Genomic DNA, 18,746 nt, shown 5'->3' on the forward strand with positions numbered 1-18,746 from the left:
TTCAAAAGGTTTCTCCCCTGTGTGGGTTCTTAGATGCTGATGAAAAGCGCCACTATGACTGAATCTCCTTCTACACTCTGAGCATTCAAAAGGTTTCTCCCCTGTGTGGGCTCTTAGATGCTCCTGAAGAGTGCCACTCTGACTGAATCTCTTTCCACATTGTGAGCATTCAAATGGTTTCTCCCCTGTGTGGGTTCTTAGATGCCGTTCCAGATTGCCACTCTGACTGAATCTCTTTCCACACTGTGAGCATTCAAAAGGTTTCTCCCCTGTGTGGGTTCGCAGATGCTGTTGCAGATGTCCACTCTGACTAAATTTCTTTCCACACTCTGAGCATTCAAAATGTTTTTCCCCGTATGGGTTCTTTGGTGCATCCGAAGAGCGGCACGCCAAGTGAATTTCTTTCCACACTCTGAGCATTCAAAATGTTTTTCCCCGTATGGGTTCTTTGGTGCATCCGAAGAGCGGCACGCCAAGTGAATTTCTTTCCACACTCTGAGCATTCAAAAGGTTTCTCCCCTATGTGGGTTCTTCGGTGCAGCTGAAGAGTGTGACTAAACCACAATCTCTTTCCCCTCACTGAGCATTGAAAAGGTTTCTCCCCTGTGTGGATTCGTTGGTGAAACTGAAGGTTCTCACTTTCTCCATCTGTCTTCTCAACCATATGGCCGCCTTTCTTTCTCTTAGGTCTGCTTTGAATCTTGATGTTTTCTTTCAAGTCTTCATATTCAACTCTGTCTGGCATTTGCAGATGAAGTTCCTCATCCTCCTCACTCCTCTGATCATCCTCTGCTGGATAAAATAGAGAGATTCTGTTAGTACCTGGGAGGGCTGGTAAGGTCCAAAGGAATCTATGTGACTGCAGTAGGAGAGGATTGACAGCCTTTTGAACTTTTCCAGTTTGGCTGATGTTAACCACCTCTCCACCTTTCCTCAGATTATCTAGAATTTAAGGATACTACAACGCTTCAAGAGCCACAGCTGAGCTCTTCCCCAGAAGGAGTTTCTGAGCCTCCAGATTCCAAGCCCCCAGAAGGCCTCCATCCCTCCTAACCCAACGGGTTGTATGATTGTACCAAACCAAACATTGCTCAGAAGTGAATCAGAAATCCCCCATGGCTATTCCTTGCCTTTTCCCTTGACATAACCATCAAGGATACTCACTCGCTGTGGACCTAAATTTGGAAACTGGATATATGCAAAACAAAATGCAAAAATTTTAATTAATGGAATATTAACAGATGGATTTCAAGTTGAAAAGGGAACCAGACAATGATGTCCACTATCACCATTTTAATTTATTCTTGCAATGGAAATTTTTGCAGCTAAAATAAGACCTCTAAATCGAAGGACTGAAAGCAGACGGGGAGGAATTTAAATTAAAATGTTACACTGATGACATTGCTATGACAATTTCTAACCCACATATAGCCCTCCAAAATTTATAGAACAAATAGCAAAATTTGTCTCTTTCTCGGAATTTAAAATTAACAATTAAAAAACCCAAAAAAATCTTCAAATTTTTAACAAAGGAAGAAGAGGAAAATATTAAGAAAATGTGAACTAATGACAAATCTAGTTAAATATCTGGGCATAAATTTAACTGGGAAAAGTGAAACATTATTTAAAGATAATTATGATGTGTTCTGGAAAATAATACAAGAAGATTTGGAAAGATAGTCTAAATTAAAATTATCCTGGCTGGGAAGAATTTCATCAATCAAAATGCATATATTGCCAAAAATAATTTTTTCTTTCTTTATTCCAGATGATATCAATTTAATATACAAGAGAAACGTTTGAAAGATTGGCAAAAGCAAATAAATATGTTCATATGGAACAGCAAAAAACCAAGAATCAGAATTGAAGTGTTACAAGACAAGAAAAATAGTGTAAGCTATATTACCAAGCAGCGAGCCCGGTCTGGATTGCAGATTGGATTAAAAAAATTAAAAATCCAAATGACAGACTAATGAAATTAGAAACTGCAGACCACACAGAGGGGCTACACAACCTCCTTTGGATACAGGAAAAAAACCCAAACTCAAAAAAAACCTAAGGAACTTAACTGATTTTGAAAAAATAATCATTCAACAGAAAGATCATCTATTCGGATGAATGTACAAACTTTTACTCCAATACGATATAGGAACAGAACAAGTTAAAATGTGTATGCTGAAATGGACTTAAAATTTTGGGTGAGAATGCTTATTATAAGTAAAGATGAAAAATGAGTGACTTGTATTAAAGTTATTATAATGCTTTTTAATGTTTATATCAGTATAATGATAGCTTAGGCAATAATATAATTGCACTAATATAATTAAGGTTCTTACAGACAATACTACAATGGTATAAATATAAGTGTTCTCTGAAATGATGCTATATTTAAGACCATAAAAATAGTTTTTGGCATATATATGAACCTAGGTTATTGTTATCCTTTCTATTTTCTGAAAGGCTCTTAAAATGTACTCTTTGATTATAGTTTAATTACGACAAATGTAGTGGTATAAAGATGTAATGGGACAATTAATGTAATAATCAATGTCTAACATTTAATATTAATAGTAACTAATGGTAATAAAGGCTAGGCTTCCCCCACCCCCATTTTATTTATGATTTTCCTCAATTCACATTAACATATTTTCCTCCTTCATCCTTTTGGTTTGTTTTTTTACATTGCACATTTTTATTCCTTTATTCCTTTATACATTTGAGTCAAAATTTCCTATCTATTATACATCCAGTTGTAAAATCTTTCCCATCTTTTAATAAACACACTTTCATCTTTCCCTTGAAGAATTAAAGTTAACTTGTCCATTTCTGCTACTTCCATCAATTTTTCTAGTGTCTCCTTTCTTGTTGGGACTCTATGTTGTTTCCAGTGTTTGGCCAATAATATTCTTGCAGTAGTCATTATGTATGTTAATACATATTTTTCATTAAATTTACAATCCTCTGGTACCATATTCAGTAAGGCTATTTCCGGGGTTAAAATTATCTTTAGCTTCATAATATTGACCACAAGTTTTTGAATCATTTCCCAATACCTCTTGACTTTCTCACAGCGCCACCACATATGAAAAAAGTCCCTATGTTTTTGGTACATTTCCAGCATAATTTAGATGCCGATGGGTGACATTTTGCTATCCTATCTGGGGACCAATACCATCTATGGTACACCTTGTATATATTTTCTTTGTAGTTGATCGCTCTTACATATTTCAACTTTTTCCAGGTATTTACCCATTTTTCTCTATCTATTGTGTGACCTAGGTCTTTTATCCATGCCAATATATTTTGACTAGCCATTTCATTTTGCAGGTATTCCTCTAACAAGAAACCATATATTCTCTGAATTAGTTTATCACTCAAGGATAACCAAATCTTATCTAGTTGTGATCGTGTTTCTTGAAATCCTACTACCACATCCTTAGCATGTCTAGATCTGAGCTGCATAGCTTCCCACCAGGTTAATTTTAATTCATATAATTTTAACAGAGTTTCTTCTAATTTTAATTTGTTGTTTTCATCTAACAATGTTTGGTAATTTTCCCTATCGCACGGGATAATGAGAGATGGTTTTATGTATGCTTCTAGTGGTGAGACCCATTTAGGGGTTTTTCTTATAATATTTTTCTTTGATTTCATTCCATATCCATGATCATATGTTGTTTAAAATTTGAATGAATCTTATCTTTTCCATACCAAATGTAGGCACGCCAGCCCATATTCAGGTCATGCCCTTCCAAATTTAGAATTCTGACATTTTCTAACGTTAGCCAATCTTTGGTCCAGGTTAAGGCTGCCGCCTGATAATATATTTTCCAATTTGGCAATCCAAAACCCCCTTGTTCTTTTCTTTTTTGGAGTGATTTCCATCTAATTCTTGCTTTTTTTGGATACCAAATAATTTTTTTAATCTCTTTATCCATCTCTATGAAGAATTTGGAATTTCTTAATATAGGTACATTTTGAGCTAAGAATAAAATTTTTGGTAGTATCATCATTTTTATGGCCGATATCCTCCCCATTAATTATAACTGTATTTTTCTCCATTTCAAGAGATCTTTTTAAATTCCGTCTAATAATTTATGGTAATTGTCTTCCAGGATTGTACTATTTCTGTTGGATAACGTTATTCCTAAATATTTAATTTTTTTCAACACCTCTGTTATTTGATGTAAATTTTGTATTACTTTAGCCTCACAATTTTTTTGTTAATAAATTTAGTTTTTTCAGGTTAAGCTTTAATCCAGCTTTCCCCCCAAATTCCTGTATATTACTCAATACACGCTGCCATGAGGTTATTGGGTTTTCCATTATAAATACTAGATCATCCACGAATGCTAGGAGTTTAAATTCTTCCCCCCTTGTTCTAAGTCCTACTACTTCCTTATCTTTCCTTATCACACTAAGGGGAATGGATCTGTGAGGCAAAGCACCCCAGTTCCAAGGGTTAACATGATTGTCACGTGGCCTGGTCTGACTTCCAGGTGGTCGTGATTTGAGTCTCCCTGCAGCTAACATTCAGTTTGGTGTAGTGGTTAAGAGTGGAGATCTGGGTTTGATTCTCCACTCCTCCACATGAAGCCAGCCGAGTGACCTTGGGTAAGTCACTCATAATTCTCTCAGAACTCTCTCAGCGCCACGTATCTCACAAGGTGTCTATTGTGGGGAGAAGCCAGACTTTAGAATGTGGTATTTGGTTAATTGTGAGAACCCGTATCCAGTTGTGTAACCAGAACGGAGGGGAATATTCTGTCAAGGACCTTTGATTGGGTTGTTAGGAACACCTGCTCCTAGAGAGATAGAAAGGACAAGAGGCGGGACCCGCGATACTCGTGGAGTGGGGGGAGTATTCCCTGGCGCTCCCGGGTGGCTCGCCTGCTGAAGCAGCAGGAGCTCAACACAAAGGAGGGCCACACACACACACCCAACAACAGCAGCAACAGCTGCGGCTGAGTCTAGCCACCGGCCCTCCAGGGTCCCCCCCCGGCACCGCGAGCAGCAATGGCGGCGAGCCCTGTGTGGCTCTTTGCTGCGGGGCCGCCAGGCTACCCCCTCCTGCCGACAGCAACAATGTCCGCGGCTCCCAGCGCCAGCCCTTCAAGGCTTCTCCCTCCCCCGCCGCCACCACCAGAAAAAAACAGGAATGGCATTAAGCCCTGCAAGGCTCTGCCACAGTCCTATTGGAAAGTGCATTCCCTGCGCATGCACAGGGAACGCTCTTTTACTTTTGGGGGGATTTAAGTATCCCCCGTATACTTTTTTCAACTTTTTAGATTTTTCTGCACATCTGGGGATTGCCCCAAATGTGCAGCAAAATCTTTCTGCCCCCCAGGTGCCCCCGATGTGTGGATTTAGATATCCACACGCAGGGGGCGCCTTGGCTATTAGATATATAGATAATACGGATACAGACCAGAGGGAAACTGTGCTACCTTTATGCTCATGCCATGCTGGTATGCCTTGATATTTTCTTGCTTCATCACGATGAGTAGTTTTATGTAGAGTAACTTAAGCTACAGCGGGAAGAGGTGCCATGTAATACCAAGCATTTCATGAATTAGATAGCACAGTTAGCTTTTTTTCCTGGCCCTCCAAGGCTTCTCCCTCCCCCTCCACCGCCAGCAGGAACGGCACCAAGCCCTGCAAGGCTCTGCAACAGTCCTATTGGTAAGTGTGTGTGCTGTTTAGCGATGTCTTATATTAAAATCCTTAATAAACCTTTATTATAAAAAGGGGTCTGCTTTACTTCTCTGCACTCTCTTTGTGATTCTACTGAACTGGGTGCTGCTCAGGTACACAGAGTAGTGACCCGGGGCCCCCCCAAGGTTTGGGTTCTTGACAGAATCATTTCCAGGTCACGGCAGAGCAGATGTTTGTCATCCCACCAGGGGGAAGGGTGTGTTATAAAGGTTGGCAACAGAGAAATGAGGATCTGGCCCCTTCCAGAGTCTTTCTGAGGGCCTCTCAATCCCCTTTACCTCAGGCCAGGGCACCTTCTCTGGCTTGGGTGATGGCCACAATGCTGGCTTCAAGCTGCCCCTAGGCAAGGACACACACAAGAACACAGGAAGCTGCCTTGTACTGAATCAGACCCTTGGTGTATTGAAGTAAGTCTCGACTTTCCAATCCAGCAGCGGCTCTCTAGGGTCTCAGGCAAAGGTCTTTTAAAATATATATATATATTTATTTTTAATGCTTAATAGACACACACACACAGAGACCAACCACAATTTTTCTCAATACATCACATTGATCTAGCAGTTTGGTTATACCTAAATAAATTATATATTTTCTCTATCCATATGCTAACCAACTGTAATTTCATCATTGCATGACACAAGATTCTATTGCTCTAATCAAAGTTCAACTACCATATCTGCTTGCTCTTGTTAAACCTTTTTCTTTAAAGTAATTTTTTAACAATTCATTCTCTAATCAATCACTAATAATCCTTCATTCTAATTTTGTCAAAAAGACTATATATTCCTAGACCTTCACCTATCAAATCAAAATGCTTAATTAATATACAATATCACAGACCTGCCCTCACCAAAAAATAACCTATATAACAAATATACCCAACAACACACACTAATCTTGAACAATTTAACAAATTGCTATTACCGGCACTAAATTACTTTTTCAATTAATTTATGGTAAAATAACATTAAAAACCCCCACCAACAATAATTTATATAACAAAATAACAAACATATTAATCCTAAGCAATACTAAACTCATTCTACTTTTGCCAACTATAAATTCCATTTCAATTAATTTATGGCAGGGCAGCTAAAGCAAAATTACCAATGCTAAGGCTGCGGTCACACGTAACAGAAGCCACACAAGTGAGACGGAAAACAGGCGGAGTTTCCGGGCGCGATCTCACCAGCACATCTGGGAAGCGTAGCACTCCCGTGGCTCAACCGAGGCTTCCAGCTGAAACTGCGTGGCAAAAAACTAGTACCTTGGAGGTACTAGTTTCCGGAAACTGCGGGGCAAGGGCGGGCGTCTGATCGCGTTTCCGGTGGCATCCGGCGCCCGCCCATGTCCCCTTGCAAATAAGGTGGGTTTTTTTTGTCCAAGTCTCTGTGGATGCGCATGCGCACCCAACGGAGCATGCGCATTTGTCATGTACACAAAAATAAAAAACAGTTTGCCGCGGCGCGCGCTTCTTCGTTGCGCGCCGGCTTGTCCTGTGATCGGCACCTCTCCCTTGGCATGGAACCTCCACAGTACCTCCACAGGAGGTCTGATCGCGTAACTGCGCAGTAGTTTGCCCCAGGGCAAACAGCCACGCTTCTCCTCTGCAGTTTCTTGCCCGTGTGACCGGGGCCTAAATTATATTCTTACAGATCACAGTTCTCTCATCCCGCCACCATTACTTTATACATTACAGCCAGCTTATAAAATTCCAAATTGAGAGACGACCGAAGATTTTTAACTTGTGATATATTTCTTCGGTTTTTACATTCCTATAAATTCATTTAATCCCATAAGTATATATCATCACCAACAATAATTTATTTAATGAAATAACAAACATATTAACCCTACTTTTGCCAACAATAAATCCCATTTCAATTATTTTATGGCAAGGCAGCTAAAGCAAAATTACAAATACTAAATTCTTACAGATCACAGTTCTCTCATCCCAACACCATTACTTTGCCAGTTTTTAAATTCCAAGTTGAGAGACGACCGAAAGCTTTTAACTTGTAACTAATAATAGCAATCATTACAATGACACTGTCTTCCAGGTCTTTTTTATCTCGATTTTCCCCATCCTCTTTTAGATGTCGTAAGTCCTTGTACTCCTGCAATTTCATTTCCAAAAAGTCTCTTCCACCTTCCTTTACATTTATCCTTAGTTGTTTGAAGACTTTAAATGTCTTTAAAGCTTTCTTTAATCTTTTCCCTTTTGTTGGTTTCTTTTTTCTTCTCCAAAAAAGTTTTAGCAAACATTTTCTACTTACTCCTGACTTCGGTTTCAATTTTCTTTGTTTCTCCAAAACACGTTTGTGAATGTCTATCTCCTGTGTCTCATCATTTATCAGCAAAGTCTGAATGTCGTGGAATTCTCTCTCCTGCTCTTGTTCCTGCCCTTCCCCCCTTCTTTGCATTTCTTGTATTATTTCTTTATTGTCTTTCACTTCCAGGGGTATGCTCTGTGGGTTTCTGAAAACATTCTCGGAGGCCAATTTAAATGCTTGCTTCGTTTCTTCTATCAGAATTTTTTTTAAACTGTTCCCACGTAACGTCACAAATGTTTATCTCCTCATTAGTCTCCACCGCCTCCATTTTCTTAACTCTTAACTCAAACACTCCCATATACTTAAATTTCCAGTTATACAGGCTACACCACTCCTGAAGGATAATGCTACTTTCAGCAGAAATTTTTTTTTTCCTTACCCCTCTCCAGTCTTGTAATTCTCCATTCCCCAAACAAATTTTTGCGGCCATATTTTCCATAGAAAGGGAAAAATCCACAAGGGGGTATAATAATTCCCTCAATACGCTCAGCGTCTGCACAAAATTATTTTTCAATGTGATGTATCATTCCAATTTGTTCCAACATAAATGAAGTTTAAAAAACCGGATGGCAGCGTCTGTGGACAACATGGCGGCCATGTTCTTCTCCTTCCGTCGCACCCACTTTGGGACAGTTCTGGTCACCCCCCGCATTGCCAGTTACAGGGGGGGCCCAAAAAGACGCCCCCTGCTCCACCCCTCTCTCCGGGAGGGCTGGGCGAGCTCTCCCGGGATCCCGGAAGACTCGCAAAGAAGCGAAGGTGAATCGGGCGGCTCAGCACAAACTGAGCGTCCGCCCGTCATCGCGCCGTACTGGCAAAGGTCTTTCACGTCATCTCCTACCTGACCCTTTTAACTGGAGATGCTGAAGACTGAACCTGGGATCAGTGTTCCCTCTAAGCTGAGTTAGTGTGAGCTAGCTCACAGTTTTTTAACCTCCAGCTCACACATTTTTGTCTTAGCTCAGGAAGGGATGGCTCCAGAGCAAACTAATTTTATGCAGCAGCCAAACTACTTGCTCACAACTTTAATGCCAGTAGCTCACAAAGTAGAATTTCTGCTCACAGGACTCCACAGCTTAGAGGGAACATGCTCTGCCAGTGAGCCACAGCCCCTCCCCAAGTAGCGGGACAGGCCTCAAAATGGTGTACTGCTATTTCTCCTTCCTTTCAATCCTACCCCTCTCACCTGGGGAAAGATGCAGCCCCCTGCTTGCCTAGTGCCATCAGTCCCACAGCAGGGGGGTGGGGGGGCTTGGGTCAAGCCCACCATCAGAAGAGCTCTTGGGCAATCCGCTTCCTGCTGCCCCTGGCTTGGTTCGTCGTTGCTGCCGCGCTCTGATCCCTGCCAGGCTGGGAGCTTGGGGAGGCTCTGGTGGGGACTGGAGGCCAAGCGAGGCTTCGATCCATGCTTCGGACTCTGCACTCGTTGGGGAACGGTGGAGTTCCTGGCTGGCTGAGCCCCAGCAGTGGGTGGCTGTGCCAAGTGCAGTAACTTTCCAGTTTCATGGAAAAAGCTTTGGGGTGTGTGTGTGAGAGAGAATGATCGATCCGCCTCAGAGGAGAAGAAGCAGGTGGGGATTTAATTCCCCCCCCAGCACCCCTGGCTCCAGGGCTACTCAGGAGACACATGAGAATTGCCCTGGTGGATCAGAACAAAAGGGCTTCTTGTGGCACGCAGACCAGGTTAAATATCATTTCTCTATATTACAAACCAAGCTATTTGAGATATACGGTACCCCTATGGTTCTTTAGGAAAGTTAAGTGTCCCTGTTTGGCTCTTTAAGGATGTTTACAAGCTTAGCCTCTCCTTAAATAGGCTCAGTCTGTCCCTAGGGGGACTGGTGATCCCATTACCATTGCCTGCATCTCTTCCGACAGCCCTGAAGTGTTAGGGAAGAGTTCTGCCTGAGCACCCAGCTGAGGAGAAGGGGCAGGAATGTGTCTGTGTGAAGAACGAGCAGCTGAGATTGGGAGAGAAAGGAAGAGAGGCTGGGATTTGGCTCAAGGATCTTGAGGCGCAGAAACACTCCCTCTGGGCATCTGATGTGGGCTAGTGGACTTGCTACTCTGTGGGAATTCCTCTGGCTTCCACCCTTGCTCAGCTCTGCCAGTATATATGTCATTAAAATAATAGTACCAAGGCCCCAGAAGGCTCCACGGCTTTCTTCTTCCAAGGGAAACCAGCCCAAGTAAACGGTTGGAGCCCTAGAATCTCCATTCTCCTTTAAGAAGGAGGCCGTAGGTGACAAGTCTTTCACCCAGAGAAGAATCACAGTTTCCCCCTGGCCCTATATTCAAACTCACCCTGACAGAAGGACCGTTTTCCAGAGTCCAGCCTCTTTTGGGAACAAGCCTAATAAGCCCAGTCCTTGAACAACTTTGGATGGCTACTAAGCGTGTCATGAAATAAGCCCACCCCAGTGCTGCTGGGAGAAAGAGAAGCTGTAAGAGATGACAAACTCTACCAAATGCACAAGGTTGCCAACTCCGGGTTGGGAAATTCCTGGAAGTTTGGGGCTGGAGGCTGGGAAGGACAGGGTACAATGGCATAGAGTCCACCCTCCAGAGCGGCCATGTTCTGAACACAAACTGATCTCTGTAGTCAGGAGATCAGTTGTAATTTGAGACCATCTCCAGGCTCTTTCTGGACACCGGCATCCCCGCCTCAGGGAGACGGTAGATGGGGGGTGGAGGGAGACCAGCCAAAATGCTTGGCACTGGGGCCATCCAATCAGCATGAATGAGTCATCATATTTTTTTTCTTTTTTCTAAATTTTATTAAAGCGTTAAATCATTACAGAAAGAGCAAACATATTATGGTCAAATAGCATACATAGGACATAAGAATAATTCTATGTGATACCTAAGCATGAAATTTCAGCTGTATACTATTATAAAGTGATTGTAAACTGCCCTTAAAAGGCTTTGTAACTGAGATAACTCCAAAAGAAGTATACCCAAACAATAAAACAGTGTTAACAGAACTGACATTATCTAGAGTCAGGTCTACTCTATTCATTATATTTGATTCCATCTTGGACTCCTTTCTGGGCCTCCTAACCACCAAAAGGTGAGCTTTGTATTATGGTTGGCTTCCCCTTTGCAAGACCTGACCCCACACCTCCTGTGATGGTGCCCTTCTGTTTCTCCCGGTTGTGTTGCCCCGGGGGTCTGCACCTCTCTCGCCTGGCTAAGGGATGCCATTCGTCCCACCCAAACCCCACTGTAGGGGGGAGAATTTTGTATTGTGATAGGGCTGCCTCTACCAAGTGAGCCGTGGAGTGATGGGGCAGAGGGGATGCTGTTGGAACAGCCGTGTTCCTTCCCCGTGCATCCACTTTGCAAAATACTGCTGCGGTTGGGTACTCAAACCCACACCTGCGGCACTCCCTGCTTTGTTTACTCCAGGTGTCGATGGTGTTTCCATGATCTTTGCTGGCACTGCTCTCTGCACCTTCAGAACCAATTATTTAATAAGGTTTTCCTTGCCTCTGCTGGGTAGGCCATAGACACCTGCTGGCAGCTCTGGCCCCACAATGGGAATGCATCTGGGTCTTGGGATGGGGCTGTGGTTGATCCCAATGCAGGCAGGAGTTCCCTTCCCCCATTCCCCTTTTATACGCATCCAACTGAAAAAAGGCCTGCTTTTTGTTTGTTTGTTTTGCAGATTACAGTGAGCAACATCAGAATGTTAGATTCATACGTTAGAAAAGAGTAAGAGTCTAGCAGCACCTTCAAGACTAACAAAATGTGAGGTAGGGTAGAAGCTTTTGTGAGTCACTTCTCACGTCTTCAGACACCAAAATATCTCTGACTCAGGACAACAGTGTTCCCTCTAAGCTGAGTTAGTGTGAGCTAGCTCACAGTTTTTAAGCCTCCGGCTCACACTTTTTGCCTTTGCTCAGGAAGGATGCCTCCAGAGCAAACTAAGTTATGCAGCAGCCAAATCGTTCGCTCACAACTTTAATGCCAGCAGCTCACAAAAGTAGAATTTTTGCTCACAAGACTCCACAGCTTAGAGGGAACAAGTCAGGAAAGCTCCTGCCCTGCCACAAATTTTGTTCATATTGGAGGTGCTCTTGGACTCTTTTCTACTCCTACAGACAGATTAACACAGCTGCCCATCTTGATACTTTGATTCATACTTTGATTCCATCTTGATTCATACTCTGAACCTTCCTTGTACTGACATTATCACACACACCCCACACACACGCAAACTCCCAGAATCACAACCGACCTCCAGCTGACACAGATCAGCTCGCTGCCCTGGAGGAAATCCTCGCATTGCAGGAAGGACCTGTTCCCGTCTCAGGCTTCCCCATCCCCAAAATTGTCCTGTCCTAGAATGCACCCCCCCCCTCCAAATGTCCAGGAATTTGCCATCCTGGAGTTGGCAACCCCATGACAACCGTGGCCGGGAAGGATCCCAGCCTGACTCCCTTCCAAGATCTCAAAACTTTCCCCCCAGTGACTTACTTCCGAGGAAACTTTCCCGCCATCCGGCTGCTGCAAGGCTCTCCCCCTGCGGTTGCTTCGCTGAAGCCCTTTCGAAACTTTCCCCCGCCCCTCCCGGAAAAGAACCTTTCCTCATTTCCGATCTCCCCCGTCCTTGCTCGGCCTCTCTAGCAAACAACTCCGTGGGTTTAACCCTCTCAGTGCTGCAGACAAATGATAAATGGGTCCTGTCGTCTCCAGGAGATGCTTCAGCCGGCTGCTGTCAGATTTAACAAAACTCCAATGCCCTGCCAGTTTTGAACCGTGAGCAGATTCCATCACCTCCCTTCTCATTGAAATAGGCACATACAGTTTGTCACCAGAATAAATCAGACCTTCAGGGCTACGGACACAATCAGTTAATGTCTTAAGGGAGGCATCATCCTCAGCAGTAAGAGCAGACAGATATTTCTGAACCCACGCCCCACCCCCCACAGGGAAAAGGGAAGGCGAAGTCTCAGCAGGGCGTGGAATCGTTCGCGCTTGCGCCCGGGTGACCACGGCCCCCCCCAGATGGGAGGGGGAAAAAACAGAGTCCATGATGATCTCACGCTGACAGTCATGTTGTGGGAGGCGTGAAAGCGCGTCAGCCAGGGAATTAGCCGCCCCAGGGAAATGACGAAGAGTGAATCGAAACTTAGCAAAGAAGTCCGCCCAACGAAGTTGTTTAGCGTTGAGAGAACGGGGGGATTTCAGCATCTCCAAATTCTTATGGTCAGTCCAGACTTCAAATGGCAGTTGCGCCCCCTCCAACCACTGCCTCCAAGTGGAGAGAGCCAGCCGGATCGCTGACGCCTCCTTCTCCCAAATCCCCCAGTTTCGTTCAGCGTCAGAAAACTTTTTAGACACAAATGCGAGGGGATGTAAACGACCATCTTCCCCCTCTTGCAAAATAGCGGCCCCCATTGCCACATCCGAGGCATCAGTTTGGACAATGAAGTTTTTAGTTTCATCAGGGCGCGCCAGCACTGGCTCAGAGGTGAACATCAGTTTAAGTTTCTCAAAAGCCTCTGCGCAAGCAGGGGACCATTTAAGCGGGGCGCCTGGTTTCGTAGCATCAAAACCCTTCCCCTTGGTCTTTAGCAAATCAGTCAGGGGAAGGGCAATTTGAGCGAAATTCTGGATGAAATTTCTGTAAAAATTGGCAAATCCGAGGAACATTTGCAATTGTTTGCGGGTCCTGGGGGGCTCCCAGTCAAGTACAGCCTGAATTTTAGCAGGGTCCATTTCAACCGTCCCCCCAGAGATGCGATAGCCCAAAAAGTCAATGCATGTCTTGTGGAATTCACATTTTGACAGCTTTGCAAACAAGTGGTGTTCATAAAGTCGCTTAAGGACCTGGCGCACCAATTTAATATGCGACGGGAGGTCCTGAGAGTACAGCAACACATCATCAAGGTAAAGGACCACTCCTTTGAACAAGAACTCATGTAGGACCTCATTGATTAGGTTCATGAAGACCCCCGGAGCCCCTTGAAGGCCGAAGGGCATAACGAGGTACTCAAACTGCCCCAAAGGGGTATTAAATGCAGTCTTACTTTCATCCCCCTCCCGAATGCGCACACGGAAATATGCATCTCGGAGGTCAAGTTTCGAGAAGATTTTGCCCTTGGTGGCCTCAGCTACCAAGTCCTTGATTAGCGGGAGGGGGTAAGCATTGGACAAAGAAACAGCGTTCAGACCCCTATAATCAGTGCACAATCTAAGCCCCCCGTCTTTCTTCTTTCGGAAAAGTACAGGCGCGGCGAAAGGGGAGGAAGCCGGGCGAATGAAACCTCGGGCTAGGTTTTTATCAATAAAGTTCCGCAGTTCAACTTTCTCAGCCGGCCCCATCGCATAAATTTTACCTTTGGGCAATTTACAGTCAGGCAAAAGTTCAATAGCACAGTCAGTAGAACGATGGGGGGGCAATTCGTTAGCTTCCTCTTCGCCAAACACTTTCGCCAAGTCTCTATACTCTCGAGGCAAAGAAGCTAACTCTTCCGGTTGCAAAGTGCCGCAGGGGAACTGCGCGGTCGGCTGGTCCCCCCACGAGTCCACCCAGCAGTGATCTACACACTTAGCCGACACAAATTTGACAACCCCTTCTTCCCACAAGATGTAAGGGTCATGGGTAAACAACCAGGGACTCCCCAGTACTAAGTCGAACTGCGATTTAGGGGTGACAATGAAGGATCTGGATTCCCAATGATCGCCCGCCCCCAACCGCAAAGCCATAGTCTCGTGCGTACAAGGTTCCATGGGTGCCCCATCCATCTGGGTAAAAATGATGGGAGACTTCAAGGGGACTATCCCCGCTTCCAGTGCCAATAACACTCTAGGGCTGATGAGATCCCTCCCACACCCAGAATCAATCAACGCTCTCACCCTAACGTGGGTTCCCAGGAGCGGATTCATTAATGAGACAGTCACGAAAAATAGGGAAGGGGTTTCTCTCACCACCTTGGGCGCAGCATTAGAATGGCCTTGTCGTTTTGCGCCTCTCACAACAGGCCGTTGTCGTTTTCCGCCGTTTCAGGCACCACCTCTTCTTCTGACTCGGCAGCAGACGGTTCGTTTCCCTCCGAACCTTGGGCCGCCTGCAGAGCTTTGGAGAAACGCGGGTTAGCCATCCCCTTCTTCCCCGTCAGCGGTGTCTTCGGGCTTGGAGTAGGCGGCTGTACTTTACGGCTGCCACAATCCACAGCGAAGTGCCCCTTCTCCCCGCACTTGAGACAGAGCCCCATCTTCATACGTAGTTCTCGTGCTGATTCCGACAGGCGTTGAGGCTTGGGTTTGGAGGCACCGGCAGCGGCGGGTCTGTTGGTCGTAGCAGCCAGGTCGAGTTTGATGGTGGTGAGCCGGTCTTCAGCATTTTCAGCTTCCTGGGTCCAGGCCATCAGGGAGACAGGGTTGACAGTTTTCAGAACCGTTTCTCGGATGTCTGCGTTGAGACCCAAGCGATACATCTCAGCCAATATATGATCAGGGTAGTCTCGGAGCTTTGCTGCTTGCTTGTGGAATTCCAGAGTGTACTCGCGAACCGACTTCTTGTTCTGGCGGTAGGTGCGGAGAAACGCTTTAGCTCTTTGACTCGCGTTGACATCTTCAAATCTCGCCCGCAGCGCCCACATGAATGCTCGCAAATTCAAAAGTTCCGGACCGCGGTCATTGTGCAGTCCAACATACCATGTGGCGGCGTCTCCTTTCAGTCTTGCCGAGATGACATCAATAAGACCAGCTTCATTTCGGAACAGGTGTCGACTCTCTTCTACGAATTTATGCACCCTCACCGTGAAGAAAGCGAGTTCATCTGGGTTGCCGTCGAAGGTAGCCTCCAGTAGATCCTTGGGTCTGGGCCGTGGAGGCCTTACCAACGGGCCCAGCTGACCCGGAACTCCCCTGGGAGGGAAACCCGGTACAACCGGTGGCCCCGCTGGCATTGGCCTCAGCGGCGGCGGCAGACCCGGCACCGGCGGACCCCCCGGCATCGGCGGTTGCACAGGCACTTGCAGAGGCGGTCTCACCGGCGGCTGCACAGGTACCTGCTGCGCGGGAACTCCCGGTGCTTGCAGCGGAGGTCCCATCAGCGGTTGAGCAGGCATCGGCGGCGCGGGAAGTCCCGGTGCAGGAGCAACTTGTTGCTGCGCGGCGTGTGCGTCAAGGAAATTAGCCATTCGAACGTCCATCATTCCCGGCAGACCTTCCATCACATCCTGGAATGCCCGCAACAAGTCTCTCACCGAGTCTTCCAGTTCTGCTAGTCGTTCCCCGGTGGTTTCTTCCGGGATGGGGTCCCGAGGGCGGTAGTCCGGGGGTGGGTCATAGTCCTCTTCCGTTGGGAAGACTCCGGTGCCCTCCTCATCTCCTGCGTGGCCCCGCGGTCCCGACGGCTCGAACATCCACTCCTCGAGGTCCCGCTCGGGGCTCCCCTTCTCCGAGGTAGCCCCCGGCTCCGGGAACAATCCCTTGTCAAATAGACTCTCACGTAATCCGCTCCCCCGACGGGAGTACACCTCACGGGTGCCCTGGGTGTTGTACATAGTCCAATCATCCTGCTGGTGAGTCTTCCGCGGACCCCATTGCGAAGGGGTCGGAGGCGGCCAAGACAGATGTGCAGGCAGGCGGGGAATCGCTCCCCCCACGGCACCCTCCAACGAGGCTGCAGTCGTGAACACCAAAGACGCGGAGGTTTGTGGGACCGATCCAGAGTCCCCCTCCGTGGTAGGTAGGTTTCCCTCAATTCCGCTCATGATCTCGCCAGATTCGGAACGATAGGAAAAAGAGAGTTCCCCACGACAGACCCCCTGTGAGGTAGGTGGGGCTGAGAGAGCTCTGACAAAAATGCTCTTTCTCAAGAACCGATGTGCCAGAACTATGGCTTGGCCAAGGTCATCCAGCAGGTGCAACTGGAAGAGTGGGGAATCAAACTCGGTTCTCCCAGATTAGAGTTTGCACACTTAACCACTACACCAAACTGGCTCTTTCTGTTGTCTTTTGGAGAAAAAAACAGAAGACCTCCAATGCGGCCAGAAAGTGCCCGTCTGGGAGTTTTTAACAATATTTCTGGGAGGGAAGGGACAGAGCCCGGCTTCTGGGAGAGGAGGCTGGATTTGGACCCCCCCTCCCTGTTCAAGTGCTTCCTCTGTCCCCGGCCATAAGCTCTCCCGTTGCAGCTCCAGAGACAGAAGGGGAAGAGGAAATCCCTGCCAGGGAAGGGAAAAGGCGGCTGGCAGGAAAAATGGGGGATTAGAGGAGAGAGGTCTCCTCCACACAGGTATTTATTAGTGTGCAAACCTTTTCTTGTCCATAGACAGCCCCCTGTCTTAAACAACTCCTCACCCTCAGTAGTACAACTTCTAATGTGAACATGGACTCTGATATCAGTGCTTACAATAAACCCAGATGCCACCTTTGCTGTCACCTGCATTCAGACAACACAATCACTGTTGCTAAGAACAGCTACTGCAACGTCTCAGATTCATTCACTTGCTCATCTTCTGTTTTTCTATATGCCATTAAATGCCAACAATGCCCTTCAGTTCGCTGGGTTTCCCTTGCTCAAAAGCTAGTCAAATCCGACTCTAGGGGGCGGTGTGTCCAAGCTGAAGAGTCAGCGCTGTCCAAAGACATTTCCATAGTCACGTGACCGGCGTGACTAAACTCTGAGGCACGTGGAATGCTGTTACCTTCCCACCGAAGCAGTACCTATTTATGTACTTGCAATTTCTTGGTTTCGAACTGCCGGGTTGGCAGGAGCTGGGGCCAGTCCTAGGATTCTGGGAGAGAAAATGTTCTGTCAACTCTCTCCACCCCATGCATAATTTTATAAACCTCTAACATGTCCGCCCCTCAATCGTCTTGCTTCTAAACTGAAAGGTCCCAGATGCTTCAGCCTTTCCTCATAGGCAAGGTGCTTCCCCCCCCCCCTCCCGGATCATCTTGGTCGCCCTCCTCCTCCATACTTTTCCCCAGCTCTGCTGCACCATACTGGGTAGACACTTTCATTGAGCTATCCACTACGACACCAAGTTCAGACCCCATAAGCCTATATTTGAAGCTGGGATTTTTTGTCCCAATGTGCATCACCTTACACTTGCCAAAACTGAACCATATTTGCCACATCGTCACCCACTCACCCAATTTGTAGAGGTCCTCTTGAAGCTCTTCACAATCAGCCTCGGTTTTCACCACCCTGAATAATTTGGTGTCATCTGCAAACCTGGCCACTACACGACTCACCCCTAGTTCCAGATCATTGATAATACATTAAATAGTACTGCCCCCAATACTGAACCTTGTGGGACCCCACTGCTTACTCTCCTCCATTGCCGAAATTGCCAGTTGAGTCCTACTCTTTGCTTCCTGTCATTAACCGGTCATAGTTGACTTATCGTGACCCTGTATGGATTTCAAGGCAAGAGACGTTCAGAGGTGCTTTGCCATTGCTTGCCTCTGGGTCACGACCCTGGTATTCCTTGGAGGCCTCCCATCCAAATACTAGCCAGGGCCAACCCCACGTAGCTTCTGAGATCTAATGGGATCAGACCAGCCTGGGCTATTGATCCAGGACCCAATAGTAGCTGAGCTGTGGTATTCCACACCAACTGGAGCTTCTGAGTTGAGTTTAAAGGAAGACCAAACGGGCAGTGCATTACAGTAGTCTACTCTGGATGTCACCGTGGCATGGATCCAGGTGGCCAGAAGGTAAGGGGCCATCTT

At 46.1% G+C, this 18,746-nt stretch overlaps 1 protein-coding gene across 1 annotated transcript in view; it reads right to left on the reverse strand.

Moving 5' to 3' along the window:
* Nucleotides 1-433: 433 nt before the first annotated feature.
* LOC107112859 (zinc finger protein 883-like) overlaps nucleotides 434-18,746 on the reverse strand; it is a gene marked incomplete at its 3' end in the record, with an annotated part of 37,357 nt that continues 19,044 nt past the window's right edge. Inside the window, exon 4 of the mRNA XM_015414058.1 lies at nucleotides 434-533. Coding sequence (XP_015269544.1) covers nucleotides 434-533 — 100 coding nt within the window. The remainder of the gene's footprint in view (nucleotides 534-18,746) is intronic.

Source organism: Gekko japonicus, unplaced genomic scaffold (assembly GCF_001447785.1).
Source record: "Gekko japonicus isolate JY-2015 unplaced genomic scaffold, Gekko_japonicus_V1.1 scaffold1230, whole genome shotgun sequence".
NCBI classification, from domain to species: domain Eukaryota; kingdom Metazoa; phylum Chordata; class Lepidosauria; order Squamata; family Gekkonidae; genus Gekko; species Gekko japonicus.